Source organism: Oryzias latipes, chromosome 19 (genome assembly GCF_053564925.1).
Source record: "Oryzias latipes strain Hd-rR chromosome 19, Olatipes_Hd-rR_3.1".
Taxonomy (NCBI): Eukaryota; Metazoa; Chordata; class Actinopteri; order Beloniformes; family Adrianichthyidae; genus Oryzias; species Oryzias latipes.
The window spans coordinates 16,401,903-16,429,895 of NC_136255.1; the positions used below are offsets into that span (position 1 = coordinate 16,401,903).

At 38.3% G+C, this 27,993-nt stretch overlaps 1 protein-coding gene across 9 annotated transcripts; it reads left to right on the top strand.

The window, feature by feature from the left end:
• Positions 1 to 164: 164 nt before the first annotated feature.
• On the top strand, positions 165 to 27,975 carry pax2b (paired box 2b). Of its 9 annotated transcripts, none has more exons than XM_011488245.4 (10): positions 165 to 673; positions 2,106 to 2,295; positions 2,580 to 2,777; positions 5,358 to 5,437; positions 5,533 to 5,652; positions 13,493 to 13,668; positions 16,343 to 16,457; positions 22,975 to 23,076; positions 24,703 to 24,789; positions 26,174 to 27,975. In XM_011488245.4, the coding sequence occupies exons 1-10, from the start codon at positions 631 to 633 to the stop codon at positions 26,293 to 26,295; spliced, it is 1,233 nt and encodes a 410-aa protein (XP_011486547.1). In that variant the 5' UTR covers positions 165 to 630; the 3' UTR covers positions 26,296 to 27,975. The 9 variants fall into 9 exon arrangements, with proteins under 9 accessions (XP_011486547.1, XP_004080478.1, XP_011486549.1 ...); XM_004080430.5 differs by having other exon boundaries at positions 2,106 to 2,271; positions 26,155 to 27,975; XM_011488247.4 differs by having other exon boundaries at positions 2,106 to 2,271.
• The last annotated feature ends 18 nt before the right edge of the window (positions 27,976 to 27,993 follow it).

Here is a 27,993-nt window from a genome sequence, read left to right on the forward strand (position 1 = left end):
TATTTATTTTCTTCCGTCGGCGAATCAAAGTGTTGGCATCTATTGCCTTTGTCTGACAAGTCATCCATATAGGAAAAAAGGGGGGTCTGAGAAGGGGAGGAGAGGGGGGAGGAGGGGAGGGTTGCAGCTTTTAGAACCACAGACACAGACAGAGGCTTCATTCCTGGCTCCACAGATTCAGCCTGACGCATCCAAGGCGCGCGCAAGAGAAAACCCCGGCGTGTGTGAAACGCGTTTCCTCCATCAGAGGCCGCCGAGATTGAGGAGATACTTGGCCCCCCGCACGCTGGAAATCTCTTTATATATTTTTTCTTTTTTTTCTTCCTGACATGCTGTGAGATTTACCTCCGTTAGCCTCGCGGCTTTGCAAGCGCACCGAAAAACTGAGCAATCCTTCGGTCATGTGCACCTGCCAGAGCTCCGCTGCGGGACCGGACTGCTGAAGAAAAACAGGGGGGCAACTTTGGAGAAGAAGTTGCCATATAGATCGTTTGTTGGCGCTGGGGTGGAGGGGCGAACTGAGTCCCTCCATCGTGTAGAGTCACCTTTTATTTTCTTCACGTTTTCATCCCTTGACAGAAAGGCGAAACGGCGACTTCAGTTGATTATCTGTCTTTCCTTTGCTATCCAATGGATATTCACTGCAAAGCAGACCCCTTTACGGCGATGCACCGTAAGTAGCACAACCCCGGTTTCTTGGTAGCCTTTTGCATGCACGCGGATAAAAAAAATAAATAAAAAAAACACAAGATTTTTTTTTTGTTGTCCCCAACAGTTTAAAACGTGCATCCGGCATGTTTCCATATAAAAATAACACAACCCAACAAGAGAACACTGCTCACTACGACAAAAAAAAAAAAAAAAAAAAAAAAAAAAAAACACTTCATACTTAAGCATTTGGATTCACGCATGGCGTGCGCAAAAGTTCTACTTGCCAGAGTAAACAAAGAACGTGCTTTAGCAGGTGTTCTGTCATTTGAATCACCCCAAAGCTTCCCGCGCGCCACGCATGTGTATGTGAGCGTGAGTGTAGGCCTAATAAGTCAGGACACATTAGTTACGCATCTAATATTCAAATTATCCAACAGAAATCCACTTCAATTCGTGTATGTTTTATTCAATGTGATTGATGTTGTTATTTTAATAATACCTAACGTTATACTATATGTTGGCGCAAAATAACGCATAATTTCAGTAATAAACTTTTTCTAAATTACTATAATAATTTAAAAGGAAAGACAGAAGGAACCCTCGTGCAAAAAAAAAAAAATCTAATTTAAATAATATTAAAGACCATATAAAATAACCCTTTTTGACTAAGCAAAGCATTTTAACATACATTGTTTTAATCTGCACCAGTAAAACCTAATCAACATGATAGACATGCTGCTTAATTGGTGTATTTTGTATTTTTTTTTATTTGAGAATAGAATTGTATATGATCAAAATAATTACGTAAAAATGTCCTTCGCTTATTCTTTGACCAAATAAATATAATTTCTATTTTAAACAAAACTAGAATGATAAAATCATAGCACACAAACTAAAAAAACAGATTTTATAAACCTTATTTTTTTAATTAACTGCATTTTTTCCATAATATCTAAAGACAATAAAATATGTTTGCCTCATTATGTCTTGAAGTGATTGTTTTTTTCTGCTTTTTCAGTCATGTTTTTATTTAATTAATGGTATGTATATATAAATATTTATTTGTTGACTTTGTTGCTAAATAAAAATTAGAAATATGTTATCATTTCTACCAAAAAGATAAAATAAATTGCCGAAAATGTTATGTTAATTTATAATATTCCTAGGGCATTTAATGTCCATCCCAGATCACAAAAGATTTTCTCCATTTAAAATAAAGAGCACAGTTTTGCCTGCTGCAATGAGATGATCCTGAAAACTGAGATTGGTTTGTTGTTTACGGGTTAACCCCCCCCCCCCCCATCCACACATAAACACATACACTCCACACACACATACACACACACTACATTCAACACACACACAAATAAAGACTCACATGCTTCTACCCTCTCCGTTACGACCTTATGTAATGTTACGTATGTGTGCGTTTGTTGCTGTTGTATCCCACGTAGGGCACGGAGGTGTGAACCAGCTCGGCGGGGTTTTTGTTAACGGCAGACCCCTCCCGGACGTGGTCAGGCAGCGGATTGTGGAGCTGGCCCACCAGGGTGTCCGGCCCTGCGACATCTCCAGACAGCTGCGGGTCAGCCACGGTTGTGTCAGCAAGATCCTGGGCAGGTGGGTGAAGATTCCCCGGCCAAGGTAAAACCCAGGGTCCACCTGTTCGTATTTGGACACAAAGAACGCATATAAAAAAAAGAACTGTCAATTAAGAAAAGGGAATAAATTATTGTTGCTACTTTAAAATATATTATATTTTTATCATGCGCCCTAAATGCGTTTTATCTGTTTTATTCGTGCGTAAACTTTTTTTTCCTGATACGTAAAGCGTTTCAAACCTAGTCCATTCTTTACGTTAGCACTAAAAAGATTAGAGTGGGCATTTTAATATGGAGAATGTTTTTGTTCTAATTGATTTTCTACAGATATTATGAAACGGGAAGCATCAAACCTGGAGTGATCGGTGGGTCTAAACCTAAAGTGGCCACCCCTAAAGTGGTGGAAAAAATCGCAGACTACAAAAGACAAAACCCAACAATGTTTGCCTGGGAGATCAGGGACAGGCTGCTGGCAGAGGGCATCTGCGACAACGACACCGTCCCCAGCGTCTCGTCTATTAACAGGTAAGGACAATGTGAAAAGACGCAAATAAATGTTGCGCATTTTTGTTGTCTGTGTGGTCTTGTGGAAATTCCGGGCTGTCGAATGGAATCACTTTCATAAAAAGAGCCCAAATAGATTTTTTTTAATCAAAAGAGTCAAAATATCGCTACAGGCGCGCCGCCACCCACAGCAAAAGACTGAGCAACTTAGCGCCGCCCGGTGCGCCGAGGCCGCCCGCGGTCTCTGAGGTGCAATTCAATCTTCCGCAGCGAACTCCCTCAACAATCAGCAGTACATCCAGGACTGAGTGAATCTGTCGAGATGAAAACCGATCAATATTCGGTGACCAGATCCCGTGGCGCTATAAAGCAGGCCAATTTTCTTTAGCACATCTAATGTGCGGGAGCAGAAGAGCAACGCAGACTCCATCCTGCCTGCAAGTTGTTGCTTAACCAACTGAGATCCGGTGATAAATTACATCATAATGTCCGTCACAATTTGAAGCGATGTCTCAGTGTAATTAGTATTGATGGGGAATTGTAAATTCCACCTTTACTATGGTGTCAAATCTTTGATTATAATTTCAAGTTATTTTTTTCCCGAATAAAATCCTCAGTTTGTTCCATTTAAAAAGTGGGACAACCAACACAAAGTCCTCACCCCACAACCAGCAGCACCACCAGAGATCCCCGATGATGAACTTTGGTTAAGAGGCACTGTTCCATAGAACCAGCATCAGCATTACATTTTAATGAGCTGACGGGAGAGCGCGGACAGCTCCACACAAGACATCTTTTAAAGAGAGAAAAGGCTGAAGAAAATTCATTTCATGCTTCATGGCTGCTTAAAAAGCTCCATTTAAGGAGGCTCAGATACATGTGTGTGATAAATTCAAAATGTACATTAATATCATTAAAAGAGCCCTATAAAGTTTTTCAATTCCAATTAAAGCATGGCTTTTTGGAGAGAGATTGGAGTAAGGCCTTATGTTTCTTTGTTTGCCAGGAAAATGAAAATGCAAACAAAGAGATGTAATTCTATCAGTCAAATATGAGACCATTGAATTCCTAATGTGATTTAGGACTGAATGTCTTCTTTATTTTCTATTAAGATTTCACTATCCTGCTTTGTAATCCAGTGTAGTAATATTTGGTGGAGCTTGGAAACAAAATATTTGAAAGCTATTGACTTTCTGAAGGAATACTTTTATCCAACTATTCAAAAGAAATAATAAAAATGTCAAAAACTGCAGATTTGGTGTCAGCTTTTATAGTAAAACTGAGAAGACGCTTTATTTTTAAGATCCTATAAGCGATGCTGAAAAGACACATCCTTATTTAAAAATGGAAAAAAAAATGGTGCCAAAGCGTTTTTCAGTTGAATGGTTCTTGATTTTGACTGGGGCCAGTTGCAAAGAGTCTGACCTCAGGACTGTTGACAAAACAGGAAGCTTTATTTAAACCTTTCCTCTGCCTGTTTATTCAGATGCTGTATTGTGTGGCATATCAGAATCACACTTGCTAGACATTCAAATCTAAAAAAATAAATAAATAGAAATGAAAATGTCTTCGATGGTGCTCGATATTATTGATTCAGAGGTAAAGCAATTTTAATATCTCTTTAGGGGATTTTCACAAACAGCCAGGTCATTAATTCATTCACCCAAATTGCTTATTCAATATGAAGAACACGGATACCATATGAAGTTTTTAAATTTATGTTACGTGCATGAGTCAGGGGTCGAATGACTGTTATGAGGAAAAGTGGGAAAACTTAAAAACATCAATAGGCACTTTCTGGAAGCGCATGTTGTTTGGTGGCTTTTCGTTAATGGGATTTTAAAAAAACATGTAAAAAATAACTGACAGCATATCATGTATTAATGTAAAGGTTTCAGTAACATTGATGTCAAACAAAAACCTTTGTTTCTGGATGATAGAATCTCCTTCCCTTTCAATTTGAGGGACAAAATATCTACCGCTGAATAAGCTCTTGGCTCCTCTTTTAAGTAGCTCCTTCGACATACATGATGAATAGTTTTAAAGTTTACAAATTATTGTGACAGCTCCCTTTCCCCCTCAAGTGCCATTCAGATTAAAGGAATCTAATGCTGGCGAAAGCTTGTGCAAGGCAATAAGGAACTATCGCTTTCCTGTCACATATAATTTATAGCTTTCTATTTGCATCTGTTTGTCCGAGTGACTAATCCCCAACTTTTCTCCCCGAGCCCTGATCAATACAACCTCATCCACGTCGACACGTGGGGGCCTCTGCTGGTTCTGTTTGATCTGGGAAGCAAAGGGCTTCTGTAAACGGCCCTGGCAAAAAGCCCCCAGCAGCACAGTGGGGGGAGAGGGAGATGAAGCTGATTAGTGTTGGCCAGGTAGAGTCAGTGAAGCTGATCATTGAGGTGAATTGATGTGATTTCATGCTTTGTTTGCAAGATCACTCAGACCAAAAGTGCAATGAAGACCTTTCACTGCACCTCACCTTAAAGAGGAACACGCACCTCAGTGCCCACCTGCGTATGACACAATGTTGGGTCTATTTGGGAAATAATGCAAGCATCAGTGACATGTGATTTCCGTCTTTTCCCTCAGGATCATCCGAACAAAAGTCCAACAACCTTTCCATCCATCTCCTGATGGGACATCCCTGTCGACGCCAGGACACACGATTGGTAAAGCAACGGTGCACCACTTCATAGAATCTGCTTTTCCAGGATGAGCGCCTTCTCCGTAAAATGCAACAATGCTGTCAACTTTTTTCCATCAGTTCCAAGCACAGCTTCTCCACCTGTAACCAGCGCCTCCAATGACCCTGCGGGATCTTACTCTATCAATGGAATTCTGGGAATTCCACGATCCAATGGTGAAAAGAGAAAAAGAGATGATGGTAAGAGGGTTTTTTTGTCCTTCAAAAAAAATAAAAACTCAAATGCTTTAAAAAAGGTCAAATTGTGTGCAACTTTTTGCCATAAAACTCTTTTTGCTGAACTTGCAATTACAACATTAAAACCTGCTGCAGCTCCAGCAGATGACCCTTATAAAACACTTGAGTCTGAACTCTGTTACTCTGCAGTGTCAACCTGCCAAAGACTCTTTTGATTTGAAGACACGACCTCCGCTGTTGTCTCCTGCAATTAATCTTTATGGAAGTGATTAAAGGGCTTTAGATAATTACATGTCAAGATGATGTAGCCAAGCAGCCAGGTCAGTCAAGAAAGGCTTTTCTTTTCCCTTCAACAAAAGTGGCTCCACTTCTTCTGCTGTTGGTGGGTATGAGGGGGGCCTGAGGCGATATAGATTATTGGTTCTGTAAGCAATACGCTTCCTTAATGTCACTACATAAGAAGCTGATGAGAATAGCTAAACAGATGCGCTCTTGTTGCAAGGCGTGCACGGCTGTGGAGTGATGACTCGGCTGCTGAAAACGGGCAGTTATCTCAAACAGGGTGGGGAATGAGTGCCTTATTTCTGCAGTTCTCCGGAATGAGAGCTAATCAGAACACGGCAGCAGTTTACATAGCGTCTTCTTTGTTCTGGCGTTTGCTGGGGAAGCACAGGGGTTTGTGGGATATTGAGTGGAATTGATGTTTTATGTGCGTGCGGGGAGGGAGGGATGACTAATGACCTGTCAGAGGTAGATTTCCTGGCAAAGATATAAAAACCAGCATGACGTGGACATGGCAAATGACATAATCAAGTCTTTCCCTGTAAGAGATGCAATCGCAGAGGCATAATGCAAACGTCTGGCATTTTCAAGGGTTCATTTTCCGCTGTTCATGGTCCTCTCATATTAAGTAGGGTGTAATGTCTAGTCACTGAATGATAAAATGCACATATTTCTATGCAGATTGCTGCTGAAGGGCAAAGAGGTATTAAAGGGTATGGAGTAGAATAAGGTGTGTGTGTGTGTGTGTGTGAGAGAGATGGAGAGCTGGTCTGCTTTGTGGAGGTCTTCCAGGTGACAGCACCATGTTTCTACAGCTATTCAGCCTCAAATGATTCCCCTGATGTGCTGCCATCTCAGTGATTTAGGTGTTCGGCCAGCATTATGATGAAAAGAAGAGGGCTGTGTGTACATGTGCGTGTGCGCTGGAGCCAGTTCGCATCAGGGGTAGGTTTTGCACAGAAAGTGACGGGAAATCTTGGTTCTCATATATCCGCGCAGAAGCCAGCTGGTGCCTACCTGGAACCACGGGTCACGGATGCTTTATCCTTCCAAAACATAAACCTCTGATCTTGGCCGCACACAGCTGCTAAAACGATGTCTTGCCTCGAGCTATAGTTTGTAAGAATAGTATATTATGTAGGCTTTCACCCTGTAGACACACTAGTCCTGCTGCTGTCTTCTCTTTGAAATGCTTCTCACCAAAACAACGAAGCAGAATTCAAAGTTTTTTTGCTGCTGGAGAGTCAAATCCAACAAAAGGGGGTTGCAGTCACAGAGTGTCAGTAAATTATGGTAAACTGAGTTTTATTTCAAATTATGTGTGAAGCTGATTTTTATCTTTTATTGTGCAAAAGAAATCCCATCATCTTTGCATTTAATTAACAAAACTTTCAGAATAAAAGCTTTTTCGTTTTGTCTTTTAGAACACTCGGTTGTTTATTTCTCTTCACTTTCACTGAGCCTTGTTTGCTATTTAAGCATATTTTCTTTGATTCACTAGGCTGTAGTCTGTATTCAGCCAGTGCTCGGATTAAATTTCAGTTGCTTGCCTGAGCCGTATTTGAGTTGGTAAGCCTTGTGATTATTATGACACAAGCAGTCATTATAAAGCGCAGGAAACATGAGAGAAAATGAGAAAAGAAGTGGGGGGCTGGAGCTGAGTACAGCACAAACCTTGGTGAAATGGATCGACTGTGCAGCCAGGCTTTGACTCACAACCAAGCAGACAAATCCTAAATTTTCAATTCAGCAGTGTCCTTAAAAAAGACCACCCCCCATTACAAGAAGGATGTAGAGATAATGTAGTGTGACACACGTTATGTACACTAGGTCTCGCAACGAGGAGTTTCAGGGACACAGGTGTCATAAAAGCCATTAATCTACAGTCGTCACGTGTTATTGCAAATTAAAAGTAGCATGTTACACTTGGCGGCCATTGTTGCAGACGGACAGAGTGTGGGAGACGCCTGGACAGCATCTCCAGCAGTGACCACGACTGTTCGCTCGTTTTACAAATTGACACGTATTAGAATTTGCAGTTCTGCAGAGAAAAGCTATTACCTCACAGATTAACATCCAAGTAGCCCACAGCACATTTCACCTCAGCTCTACCCCACCACCCCCACACCTGACATTTTCCATCTACAAAAATGATCTTAAACTACCTAATTGAGAAAAAATTAAAACTGCGTCTGAATATTTCTTATCTTATATCTTTTTTCGTGCAAAACTGACATGAACAAACAGGTCTGCAGATAAAATTAAATTTAATCGTACAAATCCCACAACCAGAATATTACTTGATATTTAATTTCCACCTCTCTAAGTAGCTTCTTTTTTAAAGAACCCTCCAGTTTGATTTATGCAAGAAACACCAAGAGAGAAATTTCTTGATAATCTGATCATTATATATGTGAAAAGCCAACAACACTAGTCAGTGGCAGTCAGAATGGATGTGATTCTGTGCTTCAGTAGCTGTTGAATTAATTATTTGTCATCTCAAAGCGCCATGAGGACTAAAGCGTTGCGTGTGCATGGAGATGAGTGATGGAGCGGGTTGCCGTCACACCCTACTCTGTGTATCAGCATCTGTTTTGGGGGAGAGGATGAAACAACACAAGACCTCAGCTCACAGCAAAATGTCAGCCTCTATATGCAACAATCAAAATGTGATTAATAAAGCCTCTAAAAGCTGGGAAGAAATATCAGAAAAAAATATTGACCAATCATAAATAAGGCCTTTGCAACCATCTGAATCTGGAAATTTTATATTTATTTTTTATTTTTTTATTTTTTTAATGAAACAAAAATAAAAATAAAAGCCCCAATATTAATATATATTACATATTTTTGAACAGATTTTAACCTAATTATAAAGAAATTTATTTGATCCATTTATTTATTTGATCTTTGTTGATGCAAATAAGTGCAAATAGTATGTTTTAGAAGCAATGTTTCATATTTTTCTAAATAATTAAAACAATAAAATAGAAAATTTAAACGGAGGTTCTAGAAGAACAATATTGTGCAATGAATAAGCGCATTAATGACTGAGATATATTTTGACATATTTTCCAACAACTTTCAAAGCAAATGGAGCAAAAGGTGAATGGAAGGAGAAAGTTCCTTTTTCTGTTTGAGGCTTTCATGACCTTAAGGTGCCATCTCACCTCCCCATTTTTTTTCTTTAAAGAAAAACAGCTTTCACTTTCACTGCATGACAGACATTGGGCTTTTATTCTGAAATAGCTTCCTTCCTTAAAAACGTCTTGCAGAGCTGGATTCTGCACAGTCTCATTTAAGATAATTGTTCTGTTCTTGTGTGGAGGGCAGTCGCTCAGTCTCAGTGCAGGCGTCAGAGTTTTGTTGGCTGAAGTTTCCTACAGGGGGTCGCGACCTGTTGGTGCCAAACCCACAAAGAGGAGTCTGCTTTATAGGGCTGGTTATCTGATCTGATGGAGGCGGTTCCCTCGTTACCAGAGTGTTAATGCGGACCGATGTCAAGCTGAATACACTCAGTGCCAACAATAATCAATACATGACCACAGAGTGGGACAGACATGTAACACGCCATCAAAGACGCTTTGGTAAAAGACTGTTATCTCTGTTCCATTATAGATTGATGTGGGAATGTCAGAATAAAAGTCTTGACGTTTTATTTGGATCAAACTTTTTTAGACACTTCAAATAGAATATTTTAAATCCAAATTCCTGTTAATACATGTTTGTTAAAATAAAATAAAAAAAATTGCTCATTGGGTTTTACATAAAATATATGTATACAATAAAACGTATCAAAAGTTATATAAAAGCTGTATTCCAAAAGTAGGAAACTAGACTCTAATTTATATAAACACATCTTTTCTTGTACTTGGCTATTCAAATCAGACTCAAAATGTTTCAAAAGGGTATTATGTTGAAGTTTAAGCCTTTTTTTCTGTACAGTTTCAGTATCTTTTACATTAGTTATGAAACCTAATATTGTGTGGCATTCTGATGCATTATTGTCAGATGTTCTTAAAATTTAAAATATACAGTAGCTCAAACAATAGCTAAGTTTATATTTGGAATTGTTGTTTTTGACATTTCCACAACCCAGTCAAACTGTTTCTCTTTTTAAAAACTAATCAAGATAGAGGAACCACAAAGCACAGCTTTATAATTGTTCCAAATGATGCAAGAGTCATCTTCAATTGCTGCTAATTTGTCAGTACTGAAGAGGGCATGTGGGACTGCCCTCAGGTTGAGTGGGAGGAAGAGTGTGTAGGCTGACCTAGGATGGTTTGTCTTGTGTGTGGGAAGAAGTCTATTCCATTGTGGTGAATGACAAATATGGTGTGTGTGTGTGGGGGGGGGGGGGGGGGGGGGGGGGGTATTGATCAGCTGCTGTGGCACAGGCTGGCTGATAGAAAGTAATTAATGACTCTATTTGCCTTGGTACCAAAGAAAACAATAGAGTTTGATAAACTGACACACAGGAGTGTGAAGGGACCTTCGTGTGGCCCTGCACAGGCATGTTGAGAACTTACTGGATGTGTCAAACTCAGCAGAGGAAAAGGAAAGCTGTTGTTTGTGAATACGTTGTACATAAACACTTTTCAATCCTGGGGTCTTTGTGTCTTAGATATAAAGCTTTATCCTTTGTGTTTCTGTTTATGAATCAACAAGTCTTGTGGGGTTTTTTTTTGTTGCAAAGTTAAAGCTAAATGTGTATTTATTTTACAGTCTGTATGTTCAAAAATTGAACCAAAAACATTGCAATGTTCCACAAGGTTGGTTGTAATATCGTGTGCACAATAAAGGAAGACTATCTTTAAAACATGCAGGAATCATTACATTTCTGACCATAACCCCTTGATGCTTAATGATTCAAGAGGTTTGGCTCCAAAATTACCTACTTTAGCATCTTTTTGAAAGCAAGCACATAAGCAAAACTTTTTTTCATTTCATTCCTGAATATAAATTCAGGCGTCAAAGGGTTAATTAAAGCATCAAACATCTAACTCTTTTGACAAATCATTGCCTGCTGTGTCTTGTGTCGTTTATTTATTTTGTATATTTTGCAAATGATTGATATGATTTTATTTTTCCAACATTCCAATAACAACTAAACAAGGAAACACAGTTGAAAATAAAGAAAAACACCTTAAACATAGTTAAAAAAAAAGAATGGGAATATTTTTAACAAATGTGGGCATGTTGGTCAGGGAGTGTGCAGAAGCCGAGCTTACTCAAGTACCTTTTATTTTTCCTGCTGGTTTTACAACTCATGCTCATAATTTATCCGTGTATACATTTTGTTAGGATCAAAGACAATCATAATGATAAGCACATTAAGGTTTTTGTCATCCCCACCATTCTAAACATTGTTGCAAATCTCGCGTTCTTTTTAATACTTTTTTGGAAACCTTTATATCTAAAAAAGAAATACAAACATTTTTAATAATTGAGACAATTTTTTTTAATCTCTGCCACAAGAAATCTACTTTTGCTGTTAATTCAAATTTGTGCTCATTTTTAGCCAGCTGACTGGGTTTTATCTAGATGGATAGAAGCAGCAGTATTTGTGTTTAAACTTTTGAGATTTTATTTGTCTGTGTGGTTCATTTGACATTTTTTCTTTAAGATAAGAAAAGGTTAAAATAATGTTTGGAGATAGCAAACCAACAAGTAAGAAGGGAAAAACAACAAGTAAATCTAAAAGTAAAGAAAAAAAAGGAACAGGAAAAGAATATTTTTATTTCTAATAATATATTTTATAATATGTTTAAAAACAGCAACAGAAATGTCACATTTCTGATTTATAATTTATACAAAATAAAGGAAAGACCCTGTTTGGATTTATACAATTCCTTCCTGTGTTGTAAAGGTAAAATCTGAGGTTTAACGTTTTTGTGGGTTAACTATTTATAGAACAAGAAATAACAACATTTAAAGCATAGAAATAATTAATAGTAAGAAAAATATAAAAAGAAAGAACAAAATAAGCAACATTTCAAAATGAATTATGAATGAATTATTATTATAATAGTTGCTTGGAAATGTAAAAAAGACTCGTTTTTGTTATATTGCATCTTATAATACGTCAGTGGCCTTCTTTCTTTCTTCCTTTATGAGCATCATAGTTGCTGCCCCTGTCGACAGGTTTGTCTCTTGACATAAATAAATGTCATTGCACTGTCAGGCACTCACTGAAATAGGTCACAAGGTCAATCTCCATCTCAAAAGTGATGATACTGAGACATAAACATTGCTTACTTTTCCTATGTCCAATGTTACATTTTACCAGTATTGTCTGTAATGCATGTTTGTTCACCAGGAATTTAAAAATATTTTTATGTATAACTCAAAAGTTTTTCCCAGCTAATGTAGTATTAGAGCAGACATAGGGATTGGACGCCCACACCTTTCTTTCTTTTGCAGTTTTATTCTGAAGCTGTACTCTCTTGCACATGCTCACATCGACACTGCAGCTCACATTCTCTTTTATAGCTTCTTCAGCTTTGAGTCGGGTTCATCCACTGGCCTCAGCCTTTGAAAAAAGGTCAAGCAGTGGAGTAGAATGGCAATAACCCTCCCAAATGGTACTATCACACAGACATGATTGATCAATTGAATTTCATGGCAGAGAAAAATGTGGGATTAAGTAGAGTATTATACGCACAACGAGTTGAGGCATGATGTTCATTTCAAGTTCATTTCAGCTCCCTCTTGCCACCAGATCAGGCAATCAATAGTGGGCCTTGCATATCATATATCACCTCTCTCCCACGGAGAGGAGAACATAATCTGCCGCAAATTTAGAATGACAGATTTGTAAGGGAGCTTTCTGGAATCCGGGGAGGAGACCTAGAGACTCAGCCACTACAGCCAGTAGAGGTGGTAGAGACGGGGCTGAGGATGGAGGGAAAGAGGGGGCTGTGAAAAGGACAGTCAGTAAAGGTTTTCCAGCTTTGCTCAAAATGAGAAGAACAAAGGCATCCTCCTCCCAAGAGTCCAGTAATCAGGTCAGGAGTCGGGAGGAAATTCTTGTATTTGGAGAGCAGGATGATTGAACTAGACTATACAATTTTATTCAGCCTCTTGTCCTCTGTGGCTGCTTCCAAATGGAACCACAAGCTCAGAGAGAATAAAAGCAGAATTGAATTGTAAAAGGGAAACTGCGCTTTGGAAAACATCACTAGGTTTTTAGTGAATACTGGGCTTTTTGGTCAAGAGAAAATAGAAACATAATACGATATTGGAATGGAATGAAATACCATTATACAGCACAGTTGCTGCCATCATTAATACACAAGATTGTATATCTTTGCAAAACACTGTGATCTATTAATTACCAGAGAACTTCCAGATCATTAAGGTGTAAAGTCTGTGAAAAAGTGTTGGACACCCAGTGACTCATGCATCCATTAGGCTGAGAAAACCCACACTATCCGCTTTTTGCCCTACAGGGCTGGTAAAAAAAAAAAAAAAGGTTTAAAAAAAAGGGGTACATAAAGTGCTTGAAGTGAAGCTGGCTTCATGGGGTCAGTGTCTCGAATGTTGCTCTTTCTTCTTTTAGATGGTTCAGATGGTTCTGGCCCAAACAGTGATTCTCAGGGTAGTGTGGAGAGTTTACGGAAGCACCTGAGGGCAGATGCTTTCACACAGCAGCAGCTGGAAGCTCTGGACCGGGTCTTTGAACGCCCCTCGTACCCCGACGTCTTCCCCACAGCAGAGCATATCAAACCTGAGCAGGTTGGTAGCATGATTGCTTTCTTTCTTTTGAATTTTCTCCAGATATAGTGTTTCTTATCATCATGTTAAAGCCCACTACATTAAAAATTGACAGTAAATTTAAATTGTTTGGAATTAACATGTTTTTTAAATCCCTTGATTAAAATCAACAAAATATATTGCATTCCCATGTTTTATGAGATATATATAGTATTAATTATGATTTGTTGTGTGATTTAGTAAGTTTTTGTTTACAACAATGTTAGTTTAAGATGCAAAAGTTTTGACATGAATGTTGAGTAAAAAAAGTACCTTATTTTACACACTATCTCAAATTTGATCCACACATTTTAACATGGTGTAACTCTACTATAAATAATACATTATCAACAAATTTTGTCTCATTCCAATAAAATAAGTAGTCATTTAAAAAAACGAATAATAATTACAACGTTATTCTCACCATAAAGATGTTAAAATTAGTTTCCTGCCAAAAGTGTTTTTGAGATTTCCTGGTAGCAGACATTTGGAAATGAGCAGGAAAAGCCCTTCTACTGCCCCCGGTGGAATGATGATGAACTGCGGCACCGAAAACACAGATCAAGCTATATCCAATGGGTTTTTAGGGAAAGTTTGAATCATACTAATGAGATAGAGGTCTCAAAAATGCATGTTTCAAATATTACATAAATAAATGGTAAAGATAAAAAAGTTATAAATTGTCGAAGATGGTGAATCAACTTATCCTTTACAGATGCCCTTGACATTTATTCTTCCCAGAGATGCATAAAACAGCGCAAGTAGTCTCTATTTATTCCCAGCCCTACTATAACAGCCCCTCTTTCCATCTATCTTCATTAAAAAAATTAAGAGACATTTGGGGAACAACTACCCCCACACAAAAGGCCAAAAATTCAGTGCTTATTAAAACTATGAATGAACTATGGGCCTATTGCGAGGGATAACCTTTATTTACTTCCATTATACTATTAAACAACAAAACACTATTAACTTCTCCCTCCAAACTACAAGTAACACCCATAAAGCAAAAGCAGTCACCTAATTGAGTTCATTCTAATTTCTCTCCAATCGGGGCGAATTACGCAGGTGATAAATCAGTGGGACAGGCCTCACCTCCAGAAGAGGGCCTAATTTGCAGCTAATTACAAAACTGATTTCTACTGGAAGATCAATACCAAAACGAATTGGAAATGACTTGCAATCACAAAGAGCGTCAGGAAGAGTATTAAAAGGCAGTGGGGGGAAAGGGTTAGAATAAAAAAAAAAGAGGGCGGGTACGCTACAAAAAAGAACAGAGCCTAGAAAGGGTCCAGAAAAATCAGCTTTAATTTACTGCAATATTAATCAGAGCACTTTCCCATTTATGGGTCCCTCAAGGTCCCTTTTTTGTGGTCTTGGAAAATGCAGCCCTATTAGCCAGTGTCTGGGTTCTGTAGCATGGCATTAAAATCCATTCTGGAAATGCAAAACTCAATGGATTCTCCCCTCCCACACTTCTGCTAGCCATTTGGTCATCCTTTTCACACCCATCCTTTCAGTTTTCCCCCATCCTGCCCTTTATCTGCATGATAAAACGTCTGTTTGGCGTCCAAAGCCCGCAAGAATAGAGGAAAACATCCGACATTGTGCCAGTGAACAGTTGTAGCAGACAATTAGAGTTTATCTGTAATAGTGGCAGACAAGAGCGGGGTCACAGGCATCCCCCTGTGAGAGCGCAGTCCAATGAGCCACTCACACTGGGCTTTGGACAAACACTGTCAACACTCAGACTCCGGAAGTCTCATCTCATTAAAAAAAAAAAACTGCTAACATCTGCTCATGGGCCATTTGGGTGCATTTACAAAAAGAATCATGTAAGAGGAAGTTAAGACAAGAGAAAAAGAGAAGATTCACGGAAATAGATATTGGTCAACATGCAGATTTTAGATGATTAACCTGGAAAAAAATTGAATCTTTACATGGTAATTTTCAAATAAGCATTTTTACAAGAATTTTAAATGTTCATAGAATATCCTATTTTTTTTACCACATAAAAGACGCTTGAAAAAAACTGAAGATGTTGGCATAATTTATTTTCTGAAAGACAAAAAACAGGAATGCATTTTTATTGCTTCAAGTTACCTGCCATTAAGAGCACAAAAAACGTTTTCCAGCTGTCAAAAGTCAATGTCATTTCGAAATTATATGTGATTTAAGTGAAGTATTTCTTTAATGTTTCCTTTGATGTTTGAATGCTGCCTTAAACAGGTTTGAGGTGACAAAAAGTGAAGTTAAACAAGTAATTCCATTCAGGGATGAAATGTAAGGGTGGTTTAGACTTCAATATTAAAAGTGAAAGAAAAAAGAGTGAATGGTGTTTCTCTAACAGGACCACATGGTGTGTCTGTAACAAAGCAGATCTGCTTTCTCCCTTGGCTGATCAGGGATAGGACTGCAGTCAAGCACAAAGGGCCAGCTGACGCCTTGGCTTTTCACTCATCTTAAAATCCCACTTCCTCTCAGACAATACCAAAATACATTCATGATATGCTTGAACTGCCACCCTGCAGCATGAACACACTCACAATGCTCTCATACAAATTTATACGCACACAGAACTGTGTGGAGAGCTTAATGGAGGATTTCCATCTAGGTATTGTTTGGCTGTGTAATGATTCAACTGTCCCTTTCCCAGGCTAACGAGTACTCGCTCCCTGCCCTGAATTCCAGCCTGGACGAAGTCAAGCCCAGTTTATCCTCCACCGCCAACCCAGACCTGGGCCCCAGCGTGTCGCAAAGCTACCCTGTAGGTAAGATCAAGTGCTAAACAGTACGCCTTTATGCTACGAAGCCACAGCTTCAGCTGAGGGGCTCTGAACAATGTAAACCAACAAGAAAGTCATTGATAAGACAAAATGTGTGCATTAAAACAAGTGAAAAAGTGAAGCATGTACTATCTCTTTTATTTCCATTTCACACAGAGGTGAAGGGGGGGGGGGGGGGGTTACATTTACAGTTTAGCAGCTATGCTCGGTCTGCTCTTTTTTATATATATATATGTTTTTTCTGCTGAGCAAGCAGCACAATAAGAAAGATTGCACTGTTCAGTCACCGCTGGACAAGGACCTTTGGGTGTCAGCACATCAGAACAGTGACTGTGTATCAGTGCAAGGTCTCGGGGGGGTTGGAAAAGGCCGTCACGCAGGACCGACTGTTCGTTGGGGGGCTGCTGCATTGCTCCTGTGATTTGTCTACCAGGAGACAGTTTGTGTGTATCAAAGCACGAGTAATGTGCCGCGGTAAATACGCTCTGGCATTTCTGCCGCCTGCTTCTAACACCATGATCATTTATTTCACCCTCCTATCTTTCCCTCTCCCCATTCCACCCCCCCTTTAGTTGTCTCCTCTCCTTGTCACAGTTAATGACTGCCTGGCTAATTGAAATATTGTTCGGTTGTTGCAGTTATTACCAAGAAGAAGGTTAAGTTTATCAAAAGTTTACGATGACTGTCGCGAGGCAGAGATTAATATACAGTTTTATTAAAATGTATATAATTATGCATCAGCCATCTAAGGCAACGAGGTCTGCGCGTGGGGGGGTGGGGGGGGACAGGATGATGGAAAATTGCAGCAGCCCTCCTTCCCAAGTGATAGTTGAGCAGTCTTATGAGAAAAGAAAGAGCCCTTTTCTCATTAATATGTGGGAGGTAGATTTCCCCCTGTAAGGCAGGCCTCCTGAGAAGAAAGGTGTGTGTTTGTCCTCTGTGCACTGATGGCCCCACAGAAAGCAGACCTGCTTCTGCGGGCAGCTTTGTTTGCACCTGGGATATTTTAGATGGTCTCCACAGAAAGGCTCTCCTTACAGCTTTGCAGGTGCAAAGAGATACGCAGAGGAATGTGTGTGTGCGTGCATATGGAAAGCCCACAACATTTTTGTTTTTTTTTTCATTTTTTTGATAAAATAAATACTTTCTCCATGCCCTTCTTAAAAAAAATAAAGGTCAAACGATTGAAACATAGTTCCATTTGGTAATTGCTATTTGGTTAGTGGCTCCTCTTGTGCGGAGGTGATACACAGGTGTGTGGGCCCTCTAATGGCTGAGTATTACAGTTTACTTGCCAGCGATAAGCTTACCAAAGGAATTTTAAGCCATGCAAAGAGTAGTAAGTTATCTGCAGTATTTAGGCTGAGATCCAATTTCAAATTAATTGTGTCTTTACGGGGGGAAGAACTGAAGATTAGGTTCATCCCAAAATGTGTTCTGAGCACCAATTAAAACCCTCACACTTATTGATCTTTTTGATTTTATGCCCTCCAAATTAGCATAATCTATTAAAAATGAATGATTCATGAAGTGTTGGTTGCCAGAAATCCGGATTCTCAGTGAACTGAACGATTTAAGAGATAGGAATCTTTTGTGTCCTCTGCTTATCCTATTAAGGCTCAAAAGTACCTGCAGAGAAAGCTCAAATAAGAGAGGGATTTAAGGGCATTGTGCCCATCATCAAAATTCAGAGGCAAGAAGCCACTTCCATTAAAACCGACGTTTTTTTCTATCCCTCTCCTCCACATTAATGCTGAATTACCTGCTAAATAGTCATCTTTATACCATAAAAAACACCAAAGGGTTCCATGAATATGTCGAAAGGACAATTGCATATTGTGAGGTAATTTCTATTGTTGATATGGGAAGTAATTTCTTTGATGAATTCCCTTTGAGAGAGATGGATTGCATCTGAAGAGCCTCTCATTCTTGTTCATTGAAACTGCTTAAAATTCAAATAGTGTGGGAGTTGGAGTTCTTCTAGAGTTCTCCTGGTAATAGCTAGAGGTAGAAAGTTTTTGTGCATTTTGAGATAAACTGAGGAAAGTTCTGGGTTTGGTTAATGGTCCACTCTATGAAAGGCAGATTGTGTGTTTCCATGAGGCAGAGATGTTTTGAAACCTTGAGACGCCAGGCAGATTCCCATTGAGTTTTAAAGTCCCGCTGTAATCATCTTTGCATTTATTTTCTAAGCGTTCCCAATGGTCTTTTAATTAAGATTTTCCATTTTTAGCCAAAATCAAACAACTTGTGTTGCTTCCTAGGACATAGTTTCTGCAGACCAGCCTCTGAATTGTGGACGGGACTGTTGGCACAGAGTAAGCCTGCTCTGACTTCCCATTATCCTTATAGTTTACAGCCTCCCTTTCCCACAAGCCAACATTAGCGGGGCAACAAAAGTGGCGCGCAAAATCGGAGCTATAAAGCCATACTGGTTGGAACTAGATGCAAGCTCAGACAAGGAAAACAAAGACATACATGGATCTATTTGTCTGCAAATGGATGCATCAGAAAGGCAGGGCAGGGAGCTTGGGGCTTGCCAACTGTAGCACCTACGTCACCATTACAAGCTTTTTTTTCCATTTATGCCTTTTATGCTTATTTTCCTTAATAAATGTCTTCCATCAAATTAAAAATGCTAAAAGGACATTTTAAAAACACAGAAAAATAACATTTTCAATGGAGTGGGTCTTTAGGTGGGAGTGTTTCCCGCTGACTGCATACTGAACAATCTTTCTTGTTGGGCCTGTTAGTGGAGGTATCCGCTACCCCGAAATCCCTTGGAGGGTAAAGCCTCTCCTCCTCAAGCACCAGTTTCTGAGCGCTCCTTTATCCCCTCCTGTTACCGGTTAAAGCAAAACTTCATCCAGCAAATTAAACATCCAGTTAAGGTGAGGGTGAGTGCTCTCAGGGTGAACTACACAAAAAGTATCAAGACCTGCTGTTGTCCGCCGAACAGCGAGAAACGAGCACACAATGAAGCTGCCATCCGTGATGTGTGGCCTCATGACAAAATCGCTGGCGTGTCTCCCCACAGGGGAGAATGCAGGCTCTGAAATTAATGCTCATTTTGTCTTCACAAAAGCAAACTAACCTTTGAGCACACATTTGATAATGAATGACTTTCAGCCGGTGGTTGGGGAATTAAAGCAATTTGGCTCTCCAAACATTCTTTACTTAGTTGTAATTAATTAGGGTGCTGAGATTTTTTAGCTGGTGATGAATTGCCCCTTTCTGCACATAGCCCAGAAAATGGAGGTCAAAGATTTTTGGTTGTTGTTGTGGCAAACATGAAGGTGTCCCTGTCATGCTAAATTTAATACTCTTGCAAGTGAAAGAGTCATTCACAAATGACTTTGTTCACGTGCCAAATAAAATGAAGGTCATCCTGCTTTTCTGCTGGAGTGTTAAGAAACCGAGTTTCGAATGAGAGTAAAAGACATTTTTTGCTGCAAGATTGAACAAAAAAACAGTTTTTTGAAAAAAAAAACATATATTTATCAACTTTAGAATATGAATAGGAATCTTGTAGTGTTGCAAAATTCTAAACCAATCCCGTTTATGGTGAAATTTATGCCAAATCAGGTGCAAACAGAACTGCATTTCCAGCTTTTGCTGCTGCAAGTCCGTTTTCAAATTAAGACAAAGATCAACGGACTGTTGAAACAGCAAAGCAAACAGAGAGAAAAAAAACACCTAAATCTTCAAATTGATTTTCTGCAGGGGACAAAAAAGAGGAAAAAAGGAAAATAAATAGCTTGATTTTCTGGCGTTCAATCTAAGGGGACTGTGAGTGGAAGGAGACAATATAAAGAACCCCATCTTTTAATGAGAATCTGGACACACATCGCTGTTGTAAAAACAACAAAGGCTAGAAGCAGCTAATGAGGCTATCATTGCTGTACAGAGAGTTCTCAGAATTGGTGCCTCTCTGAAAGAGTGCTGTAAAGGGGACATAAAGCAATAGTTGCAGAGCTGTTGGCAGTCACTGCCAAATGAATATACAAAAAAACAAGCTTCACAGTGACAAACAATTGTCATGTACATATTTTTTGTTGCCCTTATTAAATATTCTCTAATGAACTTTTCTAAAAATTCTACTTTTTTCACTCTCAACATGGGGGGGCACAGAAATGTGACTAATATTGATGCTGAGGTCAGGATAACAGGAGAGTTTTCCACTGAGTTCCATTATTGATCTCTTGATCTGATTCTCTGGATTGGTATCGGAACTAATATTGACAAAGTGACCACCTCCATTTAACCATGGTTTCTAAGCTACTTACCAGTGTTTTACATAAATGGGAAACTTTTCTATGACTTGGTTGGCATTGATTGTATGGAAAACTGAATTGTTCTGATTTAAAAATGACATGTTGCAGGACTTTGAACATTTACCCCCAATGCCTTCCCCCACTTAGCAAACTATAACTGCACAAACAGCATTTGATCAAAGAAATAATTTTTTTAATAAAATAGTTAAAAGTGCAACATTATTGTTTTATAAATTATGAAAGAAGAATATACCGACCAGCATCAACACACACACACACACCCACACACACACACACACACACACACACACATTCATTCACAATAGCTTCACCCTTGCGGGACCCCCCACTACAGTACTCCAGTGGGCCCCCTTTGACTTCTGTTCACTGGCTTGTGGCTAACTAATTGTTATTATAAATAAGAGGTCCAGCAGGACCTCACTCTCCTCTGTAAAGCTCTTAAACTCGCTGCTCGCCAGTCAAAGCGCTTTAACCAAAAGACACACAATATAACCATCAGCGCTGAAAAATGACAACAGTTGTTCAACAGGATATGAAATAATTTCCTCAAATTATTCTTGATCGCAAATGGATTTCTCTTTTTTTATTCTTTTTTATTTCTTGGCTGTGCTATTGTTCACTCGTATTGTCTGTCTTGTCTTTCCTCATTTTAAGAAATCTTCCAAATAAGTCCTAACATTTCATGAAGAAAGCTTGACATTTTATTAAAGGACAATTCAAAACAATGTGATAGTAATAAACAGGTTAAAGTAGACATGTTTCATTTATTTGATCATAGTTTTTATTAAAATGTGCAGGGTCCATTTATTAATACTAGATCATGTATAATTAAGCTTTAATTAACTCAAAAAAGTGTTAACAAATACTTTGATGTATTACTTTGTATTATAGGTAATAAATAATACTTTCTTTGGCAGTTAACTGATCCTTATTGTTCAACTTTATGTTATGCTTCACAAAGCATTAATAAAAGTTTTCCTATTCAATTTATAAAGGACCCCATTATAACAATGATTAAAATATGCATATGTAGAAAACACATGTTTGTCAAAAAGAAGTACTAAAGTTTTTCATTTAAGTTCATTTTTTGGTTACTTTTTCGTCAGCAAAGAAAAAGTTAACGCATTTATCTGTGAATTTGATTTGCTTTGCTTTTCTACTTTGCTTTTTCTGCAGGCAACAACATAACAAGGACAACCATAGTCTTGTGGAGTTATGGTGCATTTCATCCACTAGGTCCTCATTAAAGCTCCATTGGGAGATGAACTTGCCTTTGATTCCAAGTGGCCCTCACAGCTGACAATATAGCAGGGGCCTCCATTACCCAGCCTCTGTGTAGATTGGGGTTCCGTGCTGCGGTCCAAATGTTCTGTGGCCAGCAAGGACAGCCCAACCGTCACTCTCAATTACAGAGCTGAATATCTGCGGCCAGACTAGTGCCGCTCTGCAGAGAGGCCCGTGTGTTCTGCCTTATGGGGTGCAATAAAGGCTGCCATACGTGGACAAGTTTGAACTGGTTAATGAGGGGACATTTTCAGGCAACTAGCTTTCAGTTTGCCCAAAGCAGCAGCTGTGAGTTTGTGTAGATGATTAAAGGGTGGAGTTTTTTGGTTTTTTTTTTTTTATAAGTTAAGTAACAGGTTTATGTAACTGTCATTTTGAAACTTTTTACTCTGATGTTGTATTCTGAGAATTGTGAGTCGCTTTTGCTTGTTGTTTTGAATTGTCGAGCAAAAATATCAGCTTGTAGTTTTGGAACAAAGGCTGAAAATTAGGCATTTGTCATTTTAAGGTGACGAATTTTTTCTTTCTTGAAGCTTTAAGTCCTTTTACTTCTTCATATTTCATGTTTTAAAAAAAAGCAATTGTGGAGTTTTAAGTTCTAAGAGTTCTACCAATTGTGCCTCTTCTGCTGGAGCAATGCTAAATTATGTATGGAAGATATGATTCATAACAGTGGTATGAAAATATGTTAAAACCAATCCTTTGGTTTTCTTTGTCAGTACGCTAAATATGGAAAAATGAAAGAAATACTTGTTTTAAGCTGAACCCTATTTAAACATTTTGAATTTTATGTAGGGTCCACATTAGAACAACAATGAAAGAACCTAAAACTTAATGAAACAAAATTAATTACCTCCCCTACAAGGTCAGCAATAGAACAATTAAAAAATAAAGTATTTTGCTTGTGTTTTTTCTCCCTGCAGGTCGAGACATGGCCAACACAACCTTACCAGGGTATCCCCCTCACGTTCCACCCACAGGCCAGGGCAGCTACCCAACCTCCACACTTGCTGGAATGGTTCCTGGTGAGTTGACTTCACTTTTTTATTTTCTCTTCAGAGTGTCCATTATGTGTGTTCAATTCAGTGGAAACACATGGAGAAGTTAAAACACAGTGTAGTAAAAATTCAGTGGCTACCAATTTAGAGTGGTTAGCTGCAGATTGCAGTCTACACACATCCTTGTGCTTAGACGGGGAAAAAAGTGATCAGAGATTTCTTTTAATTTTTCCTTCTTGGATGGATGCTCTTGGATGGACAGCCTTTAGAAACAGCAGCACATTTAATGCTTAAGAGCATATCCTTTTCCTTTCCTCCATTTAACCTGCAGTTCAGGTTCACAGCAAATTGTTAGGGGTCAAAAGGCATGGAACGGGGAAAGGCTACATTTTCAAAGTCTGTGTCTTTTGAAGAGAGCCAGCCTGGGTTTTAGATGCTGACAATTTCAGTTTTGTAGGTGGACAAAAACAAGTTTTTTTTATTGTTTTATGTGTAATTAATTAAAAACAGATTTTTTTTTGTTGCAGCAAACTATAAATGCTATCCTTATTTTTACTTTTACCTTCCATTAACTCCTTTATGCCGTATGTCCCTAATTAACAATGTTCTAATAAATCCGGGACCCTACTTAATTTAATTTAGCATCACCTTGAAGGGAAAAAAAAAACATTGAAGAATACTTTTTTCTATAACTGGAAATAAAGTCAGGCATGAAGGGGTTACATTTGTTCAGCTTTCATTGCATTTGACTTTTTTTTTCCATTTCTATATATTTGCTGTTGGCTACTTTAATTGATAAAAAGTTGGATTCATAGAAAATTATGGAAAATATATCCATATTTTCTAGTATGTCTAGTAAAAGAGAGATAGGTTGGAGCTTGGGTTGTCTGTGTGGTTTTGATTTAGCTTGATCTACCTTGGATGTAAATGAAATTTATTTTTACTGAAAAACTTCTCATCAGTTTTGTTAATTTCAAAATTTCTTACCTTAACTCACTATTTCTTTTAATGTGAGTAGACAAAAAGATGAGTGCCTTCATGTCACGGCTTGTGATTTTGTGTTACAAGTGTCCGTTCTACACAGAGCCTGAAAGATTTAGAGACAGGAGCAAAACATTGTTAAAATAAAGCCGTTTCGCAAAGGACCCATATACAATCCAGCTTTTATTGTCTCATAAAAGAAAGAAACATGTTGAACCAACAGCAGTGTTCACTGCATACTGCAAGTAACTTCCCCTGACAGAAAAATCTCTTGCAAGAAACACCAAAGCTCAGACTCCAGAGGCTTCAGATCCAAGAGGCTAAAAGTCACTCAACAATGGCCTCAAGATTTTGTGGCAGCAAATCTAAAATGTATGCATGAAACTGTTTATATCCACTCTCTATTTATTAGATTGTTCTGGAATATGCTGGTGGAAGAAGAATAGGTTTATGCCCATATATGGGACAGGAAAATGCCCTATATTGTTCAGTGTTGCATAACTTAAGTGAAATGAAAAAGAAATAAATTACTTGCTTGACTGGTTTCACATCGATGATTATCATTTCCTGCTTCAAATTGCATCCTGTTTTGAATGACGAAAGATGACTCTATGTGAAGGCGTAATGATTTGATGCATTGAAATGCTAATTGATTTGTTGTTTTGTTTGCAGGGAGTGAGTTTTCAGGGAACCCCTATAGTCATCCGCAGTACACAACCTACAATGAAGCATGGCGATTCAGCAACCCAGCATTACTAAGTGAGTACTTAGTTAGGAACTAGAAGAGGATTACCAGTTAGTCCCCATCTCCATCCCTTTCAGAAACTGGAAGTTTAGCCTTCAGAATGCTTGTTTTTTTTGCCAAAAAAAATGTATAACCTAGCTATTTTGTAACACCCCCCCCCCCCCCCCCCAAAAAAAAAAGATGCCTTTAGTGTCCCTTTGATTAATAAGTATTTCATTCTTATTTTAAAATCGCTTTCTTTAAAGACCCACTTTAATCTGAAAATCTGAAAAGTAGGAAGTATGAAAATTAAGTTAAAAATTAATTTCTTTATTCAACTGGTTGTGATTCAGGAGTAGATGAAAAAAATGCAGTTGAAAAATGAGAGACGACTGGATCAATGTACGTCTGAGTTTTTCCTCATCTAAAAACTGTTCTGCTGTAAAGCTCAGATAGTGCTCGCCATTTTTGTTGCACCTCTAATGTTACGTTGGGGTTGTGAGATACTATAAGCTAGCGGGAGAGCATGGAAACAGAGCACTCTCAGCAACAGGAAGGGAAAAGGTGGCGGGTTGCTCTGCGCCACCAGTCTCGCCCACAACTCATAGATGAATTTCTAATGAACTCCTGCTGCTTTGCAGAAACTATATCCTAGAAAACAACATTGCTTTTTTTTTTTACATTTTAGCGAAAATCTGCATCATCATAATTAAAAGACTATTGGGAATGCTTTTAAAATAGATCACAAAGCTTATAGGAGTGGGTCTTAAATGTGCATTTTACCATCTAAGTAAAAATGTAGAATTTTCTAATTTCTTTAACAATTTTCATTGCATATTTTGATCATTTTTTTTAGATTGTTTTCTGGTCAAAAAGGGTATATTTGCTCTAGTAAAAAAGCAAAACTGTCATTTACTGAAGAAACAAAAACTAAAGTCAGCTTTTGAACCAAATTTTTTGTCATGTACGGACATAACATCACAATGGACTTCATTGTAAAAAAGTACTGCCTAAATATGCCACTTTCAAAATAAGAGGAGCAAAATTCCTGTTATTTAACTGTTTTAGTGTCGTATTCTGACAATGACTCACTCATACTAACAAGAGAAGTAAAACTTAAACCGAGCTAGGAACCTAACTTTCTACATTAAAAAATGTTTATCAATGTAAAACAAAAGTAGTTATGAAGGTAAACAGTGATCAAATTTATGGAAGCTAGGAGTAAAACTGCTTTGGCCTTTTGGTTTTTGTGGTCTATTTTGTTCCAAACACAAACATCTGTTGAGATTGCGCCGTAATATATTTTTCATCAAAACCCCATCACCATACAATGATGTAAACTTAGTAAACTAAAGCTTTATTTGTTGTTTCAAATGGTTCGTTCTTCTGTTAACTTTCAGGTTCCCCTTATTATTATAGTGCCGCATCGAGAGGCTCGGCCCCTCCCACTGCTGCCACTGCCTATGACCGTCACTAGTTACCATCGAAACCAAATCAACCTGCAAGATCATAGCCTCGGCCTCCATATCCCCCCAGTGTGATGAGAAACACCCATTGGACACTGCTGTGCAAAAAAAGAAAAATGCTCATATGAAAAGAAAACTCTGCGAAAATGAAGATAACGGCTGTCCAGCACTGTAGTTTTTTGGAGACACAAAGCCAATATAAATCCTGAGGACATCATCATGGACACCTCAAGACACTTCCAGAAGAGACTTGTTATTGAATAACTGCATCTGTTAAAAAAAAGAGTGCAAGAAAGAGCAAAAGGATCAAGGCAAATATTTTCTGAATTTATTTCCATCTTCTGCAGCCTCACACTTCTATGCCATCGTGGATCAGTACTTCACATTCCTTCTCCTGATGCCTCTCAGCGGGGTCGTTGTTCTGAGCTTCAGATGTAGCAGCAGTCATATTTCTGTTTTTGCATTAGTCTTACATGATTCATGTGGTGGTGCAGAGAGATCGGGGGGCTTCGTCAGGCTGTGGCAGATGCTTTTCCACCGTTTGAACACTCACCAACCAAACATCCAGCATGAGAAACCTGGTTGTTTATGACGCCATGAGAAGATTACGACACGTTCTCTGTGAAACACAATCAAGATGTAAAAATGAAAATGAAATAATAAAACTAAAAACTGGAAAAAAAAACCACAAGTTTCAAGATAGAGGGAGCCATGGCAGTATAGCCCCATGGCCTCACTATTTGCAAGGTTTCAATGGACTAGTAAATATATTCTTAAAAGATTTTTTTATTTCATTTTTATAATTCGTAACGATTAAACTGCAGACTGCTTGGCTAGTGTTTTACTATTTCTTATTTGTGAAAAATCCAGACGTCATCAGGCAAAACCTTTGTACCTTTTTTTTGTGTTAATTTTGCACTATTTTGGAGATTTGAGACACTGGAGCATTATTATGCAGGAAAAGTATGTGTATAACTGTTTTTATTTCATGAAACTGTAAGTATAATAAGTCAATCGGCAAAGGCACTTACAGTTTTTTAGTTGTGAATCAAGGCCCATCGTGTCACTGACTTGACGTGCACTATGCTACTGTATGTTCTCACAACTTCAATTTTTATTTAAGTTGATTAAGTCTTTGGCATTCAACCACAAAAAACACACACGCATCATAAATACACATATACAAGCAACCCCAAATCAAGCCACTACTATCATTTGTCTGATGTTTAACGCTCTGATGGTCTTCAGTAAAATCCAAAAGCAGGGCGATAATTAAAATGCCTTAAATGTGTTTCTTTCCAACTTTAGCTCCTACACCCATCAATCAAGCTGGAATTATTTCTCTTCATTTGTCAGCTGAATGTATTGAATTAGCCAAAGACTTAGTTCTTGTTAATGTTTATTTACAGGACACCGATATGCATCATGAGAGCAGTATTATTATTATTACTATTATTATTATTATTATGAACCGCCCACATTGTTCAAGTGGAAATGTATAAAATTCTATGCAGTGCAGAGATGGTCGTTATATGCATATTCAGCTGCAAACCTAAAGGTAGGTGGAGTTTATTTAATTTTTTTTTTTTTAAATGTTGATTTTTGTAGAATCGTTTTTGTGTGTGATGTGAAAACACTTCGCTGTAAATACAGTAAGGCAAAAACATCTTTCATGTTCATGGGTATTATCACTTTCATTATGCTGGTATAACTTGTACAATAAAAAAAAGTGTCTGAAATCTTTTACGGAAGAAAGACTGCATCATGTGCCTG

Bases quoted from the DNA above. Each gene is read 5' to 3' on its own strand.
- pax2b (XM_011488244.4), top strand. From the start codon at position 2,030: ATGCTTCTACCCTCTCCGTTACGACCTTATGTAATGTTACGTATGTGT. The intron at 2,296-2,579 runs GTAAAACCCAGG...GATTTTCTACAG, and splicing joins GTGAAGATTCCCCGGCCAAG to ATATTATGAAACGGGAAGCA. The intron at 24,790-26,173 runs GTGAGTACTTAG...TTATTATTATAG, and splicing joins CAGCAACCCAGCATTACTAA to TGCCGCATCGAGAGGCTCGG.